The 6,000-nt window shown below is 49.2% G+C and overlaps 1 protein-coding gene across 1 annotated transcript; it reads left to right on the forward strand.

The window, feature by feature from the left end:
* Nucleotides 1-4,149: 4,149 nt before the first annotated feature.
* CCOS01_01580 (pirin) lies at nt 4,150-5,208 on the forward strand (the record flags this gene model as incomplete). The annotated part of the gene is made up of 1 exon (XM_060449773.1): nt 4,150-5,208. One exon carries the CDS (start codon nt 4,150-4,152, stop codon nt 5,206-5,208), a length of 1,059 nt encoding a protein of 352 aa, XP_060321211.1.
* Between the last annotated feature and the right edge of the window lie 792 nt (nt 5,209-6,000).

A 6,000-nucleotide genomic window follows, 5' to 3' on the forward strand; every position in this document is an offset into this window, starting at 1 on the left:
AGACTGGTATCTTTGTTTGTGAGCGCATTCGATGCAGGCACTGACGTTGGGCTTTGCTGGTAGGAAACCAATGTTGAAACTTGAGAGATCTGTCTCGTTTTTTTTTGTCTGTTTAATACCAACCCAGAGTATTTAAGGTACTGAAGGTGTCTTGATGAAACAGAAAGGTGCCTGCCTTGGTAGGTTAGAGACACTTGTTCAGCTACTCGTGGGGACTTTCAAATCAAGTAGACTTCTGGTATCTGACCAGCGATGTAAGTCATGGTGTTTCTCAGTCCTTATACTGGAGACCACTACGTGACTAACTGACTGTATGTTTCCCCAGGACCGGAGACGCACTTCCAACCAACGATTCTGCCACCTCCTACCCGCCGAGTATCAGTATTAGAACCACAAGTGAGAGATCAGGCTCGTAGAATGTAATGATGTTTCATGATGTTTTGATTGAAAGAGCTAGGAGGCTATATGTATAGGCGGTTATCAGGTGATTAGCGCGTCCTATAAATGAATTACAGGCGTGAGGTTCAGGACGTAAACCACCGTCAGCCTGATCCTCAAAGGCTTGTGAAAGACTACGTCACCGTCCGCTACTCATCAAATCAAACATTTTATTGAACCCTCCTATATGTAAGATCATCATATGAAGGTTGTGTGTGTACGTGTAGGTGTGGAGCGGAGTATCACCGTTGCGGTGTCCGCGACAGTTCACTAGGGGATCCTGCACCTTGGATAACCACAGCCGGGCGACGACAAGCGATACGACATGATTTCAATTCATGACCTTTAAATATGCTGGGTCGCAAGTAGTTCTAAGTCAAAGCGGCTACTCCTTTCCTCATATGACGACAACGATACACGGCGTGCGCGGAATAATCCATCGACCTCGAAGGCCTACCCTACCGCATGTCGACCGTGGAGAATCGAGTTTTGTTCATCTCGATGATGTTACTTGGGTGATACGAGTTTTGTTTTCAACCTTTCCGTCTTCATGCAATGCGGTCGAGTTAGATCGAACTTCTCACTAGCCGGATACGCCTGGTTCTTGTTTTGATATTTACAGTGACTGTTTCTCGACTCGACAAGATCAAGGAGCATCATAACATCCCTCTAGCGCGATGACCGTCAGCTGGTGCCGGAAGGTTGCAAAGACTGGGCTATTGACGATCTTTGAGTCACAATGAATCAATATTGGTATTGAATAAAGCTGAGCTAGTCGAATTAACTTATACGACTGCCACTCGCATCTTATTGGTTTGCCGTGCGTCTCCTGTCGTCAGGGCACCACCAACCTCTTCCCCACTAGGCCCGTCGCCAATGACATGAATGACTCCCTCTGCCCACAATGGCTCGATAGAGTTGGAATGTCAGGGGCATGGATGGAGGGAAGAAAGATGGCTGGTGTGTATGTTTCTCAGATGTCTGAATGACCTTGAGTAGTAGATCTCAGCTCCACTAGCTTGGAAATTACATGACCTATGGGCGATTCGGAAGACAACAAACGTGCTGCTTTCCTGCAGAGAAACATCGCATACATATATATCGTCTTCTGGCTTGGTGAAATCTGTGCCTGAAACTCCTATTTTTTCTGCAGGTGATCATCATTGGTCGGGTGCAAAAGCAGCCTCTCACCATTCCACGAGGTAGGATCTCAAACCAATCATGAAACAATCAATGTACGCAAGCTCATTCGAAAAGAATGTCCGATATCGTCAGAAATACCCTTGCTGTCACATATTTGTAAATCATGGGCATTTAGATAGATCTCATCGAGTGAAAAGTAGACATCGACGTGTTGAGAAAATTGGGTAAGGTAGGTAGGGAACATCAGACTCTAAGAAGCCAAAGAACACTCATATCTGTACACGTCAAAGTAAAATAATACAAAAATGAAATTCCAACCCAAATGACAAAAGAGTTCACCCCCCCGGTATCGAACGGGGGCTACATCTCTTGGTGCACATGCCGGGAAAATCCGCCGATATCCAATGGAGGTCCAGGTGGGTAGGTTGTCGATCGTGTACGTATACGTATGCGCTTGCGGGATTCGAACTTGGGCGGTTCATCGTTTGCGACCATGGCGACCCCAGACACAGTTTGTCCTGACCACATCGCGCCGGATGGGACGCCTTCTGTTTGCTGGTGACGGTATGAACAAAATTGTTCCCCAAGTAGGGTCGCTCATTTTCCGTCTGGTCGTGACTCAGGTGGCTTGAGGAGGGTGAAGGAGGACCTCCGGGTTGTGAGGTGGTTTATGGGATGGAAGATGGAGGGCGGAAGGTACGTGGCTGCGCTCCTTCCTGAAGCGCCACGTCGGTGATTGTTGATGTTTATCCCCACAGCAACGACCATTGCGGCCAACACGTCGCTTTTGCTGCGAATACTTGACCTCAGGATTAGGCTGAAATTCTATATTGCTGTGAAGACTTTTCGCCGCCTGGCTCGAATGACCGCCAGCTATCATGACTTCTTTGCTCTTTGTGTCCCCTAACACATCTTCTCGCTTAGGCAATCAAGTCCATTGAGCAATTACTTTAATTAATCAAAATCAAGGATCGCTATCTTGTGCTGCAATGAGCATCACTATCGCCTACACGTTCCCCCATTTCCTTGATGCAACTTTATACTGCCGATGATGCTACGATATCAAGATGTCCCCTTTTCAGGTATGCAGATAGTTCCGAACACCGTGTTCTCACGAATGACCCGTGTATTGCTGAAAGTAGGTACGGGAAGTGGTGAATATGAATGAATCATACCTTGCATCGACCATGACAGACTACCGAGGTCTGTGGTTTATACTCAGGTCCACGGCCCAACTCGTCAACCAAGCCCAATCGATCCCCATGGTCGAGCGGTATAACGCCCTGGTCCGTTAGTACAGAACTTGGTATGAAATCTCGAGAAGTCAAAAGATGGAGGATTTCGTAGGGGCACAGTTCGATTCACGGACTGCGCACCTGAGCTTTTGCTTTTTGGGGGGTTTGATGATTCACATATCTTCTCTCGCTTAAACGTCGAGGATTTTGGTACATGGGACATCGCTTCGACGAGCAATCCGGTCCATCAAATGATTTCGATTAATTCGGACTTGCTGTCTATCTATATTGATTGTGCTACTGCTGGCCAGGCCTAGAACCCACCACCGCCGCCATTACTTTCACTCCACGATGCCAACAAAGAACTTGCACACTACCGCTCAGGGCGAAGAAGTGTATCAAGGCTGAAATTGACTAGCCGACCCTTGGGATCCCTCAATACAAATGCTGTCGTGCAATCGTACAGTGATGTATCTGTGTCCATAGTGAATATTGTACTTACGACGGAGAGAATCATCGGCAACCTACCTTAGGTACGTAGGTATCGGTAGGCCTGGTTGGTAGTGGTACACAGCCAAATTTGGTAGCCAGATTGCACAGTGCACAAAATAATAGGCGTCGATCACATAACTTGAAACAATAGCCAGTATGAATGATGAAGTATTTGGCAGGCTGTGAGTTCCGCAAGCCCAGCCACAACACTACACCTGGCTTTCAAGATGAATTTAGTCTTACACGAATCAAATGAGAGCACCCGATATCAGCCCCCAAGCTTATCCGTATTGTAATTAATGGCAGAGCTTCACTTGAAAGTCGTCAATCTATCAGTAGTGATGAGTTGATGATGTGAAACGACCTGAATTGTGATCCGGAGAAGGGAGGTTGAAGTTGGCTTCCAACGAACAGCCGATGATCCCCCGATTTTGGGGCTAGCCCATGAACTCTTGCGTCACACATACCCCTGTTAGGTACCGGCGACCCATTCCCGTCTGCAGCTGCGGGGCCGAACGAGCGGGGACGTTCTTCTCGAAGCTGTCAGCATGAATAATCCAATCCTAAGCACCGCATTTGCGAAAAAAGTCGTCCAGTCATCGCACGCGGTGGCGCCCCCCTTAGGTAACGGCTTAGACAGCTTCACTGGGGGCATGTGTAAGACCCTCGCAGCAGTTCGTCCAGATGTAGATAGTCGCCATGGGCACCACATATAAGCTTGCCCGCAAGATTTGCAAATGCTGAACAACAATCCTCAATCCAGATCGAATCTTGATTCTCGACCATACTAGCTCTGTCCATTCATTTTTCGTGAGGAGGCTACTCGAGCATTCAAGTATATATGCCTCGCATCGTGACCCTCACTGCGATTTTCGCTATCTTCATTTCCATCATCATCTTCAACACCCAGCTCAAGAGCTTCTTCACAGACATCACATCTCCACTCACAACGTCCACAATCAACAACACAACCCTGTCTTCACCAGTCCAAGACAACTCACCCGACTCTTCTATGCTCAACGCAGTAAAGAACAACATGTCAAAGACCCTCCACCACGCAAAGATCACGCCGCACCGCAGCGGCACCCGCGGTCACTCGGACCACGGCTGGCTCAACACCTACCACAGCTTCTCCTTCGCCAACTGGTACGACCCGCGCTTCAACAATTTCGGCAGCCTGCGCGTCCTCAACGAGGACCGCGTGAAAGCCAACTCGGGGTTTCCCACGCACCCGCACCGCGACTTCGAAATCTTCAGCTACATCCTCTCGGGCGAGCTCACGCACCGCGACTCGATGCTAACAAAGGGCGCCGAGGGCGGGCAGAGCGACAAGTTTTACCGCATGCACCGCGGCGACGTCCAGTTCACAACGGGCGGCACCGGTATCGCGCACTCCGAGTTCAACGAGCACCACAAGGACACGGTGCATTTCTTGCAAATCTGGGCCGTACCCTGGAAGCGCGGGTTGCCGCCTACGTACCACACCCGCCATTTCGCCGACGAGGATAAGCGCAAGGGTTTTGTGACGATCTTGTCGCCGCTCAAGGCCGGTTCGGACGCCTCGGCTGCGGAAGAGAAGGCCGCGGAGCCGAGGATCCCGGATACGATTCCTATCCACGCCGATTTCGTCATGGGCGCGGGCATCATTCCGCCCGGGGCTGACGGTGGCTTTGAGTGGGTTGTCGGCGGCAGGGCGACGGAGCAGACGAAGCGCAAGGTGTTTGTGCACCTGCCCATGACGAAGAGCGGCAAGGCCAAGATCAGGATCGATGGCCGTGAGGATGCTGTCTTGTCTGAGGGTGACGGTGCGTTTGTCGACGCGGTCAACGCTGGGGATAAGTTGAAGGTTGAGAGTATCGGCGAGGCCGAGGCAGAGGTTGTCGTCTTGGATACGGCATAAAGGAAGTTTTGGGCAGAAAAAGGGAATACCATGTGCTAGATTAGATCCGTTTACGAGCGAAACGAAAGATATATCCAAATATACTTGCTTGATGATTTCATCTTGATTGGAAATTACGTCGATCCGGGGGAGGTCACCATCCTGGTTTCTTTTTCAGGTGACCCATGACAATGCTGTTGGTCTAGAAATAGATGGATCTCAGATCCCTGTGAGCTAATCTGGGGTAGAGGAACTTGGCATCTTAAGGTATTAGATATCCATGGGTGTCGGTCTCGGCGATAGATTTCTGCGAGAAAGCGAAGATGGAAACGGGAAGGAAGCGAATGTTTCTCTTTGTTCATTAGAGTTCCTCTCATTTGGTTACTGTTGCTAAATATGGCTGCCCGCCAAGATCGAACCTGCTTGAACAACATGTTGTGGAAACAGATCAGGGATATAGACGAATTCGACCATGGAGCCGGCGAATCTGGGGGAGTAGAGTAGAGAGGAAGAATTAATGCACATCACTCGTTCCCTCCCCCAAGTCATGATGATTGGTGAAATCTGGATACTAATTATCTGAGGCGGAGACAAGGTGAAGTGAAGATATTGTGGACCATCTCACTTTATTAGTACACGATGAACCGTATTGGCGGCGTACCGTACAAATCTCAAATCCTACTGTGGAAGCGTCACGTCAGAGGAGTGTTGAAAACAGTGCGAGAAGTTGTGACGTGCGGGGGATCTGGTTGTAAATCAACTCCAAATTTTCATACTTTGTCATCCAAACTCAACATCGCCTCCAAAAGAAGA

The sequence above is a fragment of the Colletotrichum costaricense genome, assembly GCF_030867565.1.
Source record: "Colletotrichum costaricense strain IMI 309622 chromosome Unknown Scaffold_1.1, whole genome shotgun sequence".
Lineage (NCBI taxonomy): Eukaryota > Fungi > Ascomycota > Sordariomycetes > Glomerellales > Glomerellaceae > Colletotrichum > Colletotrichum costaricense.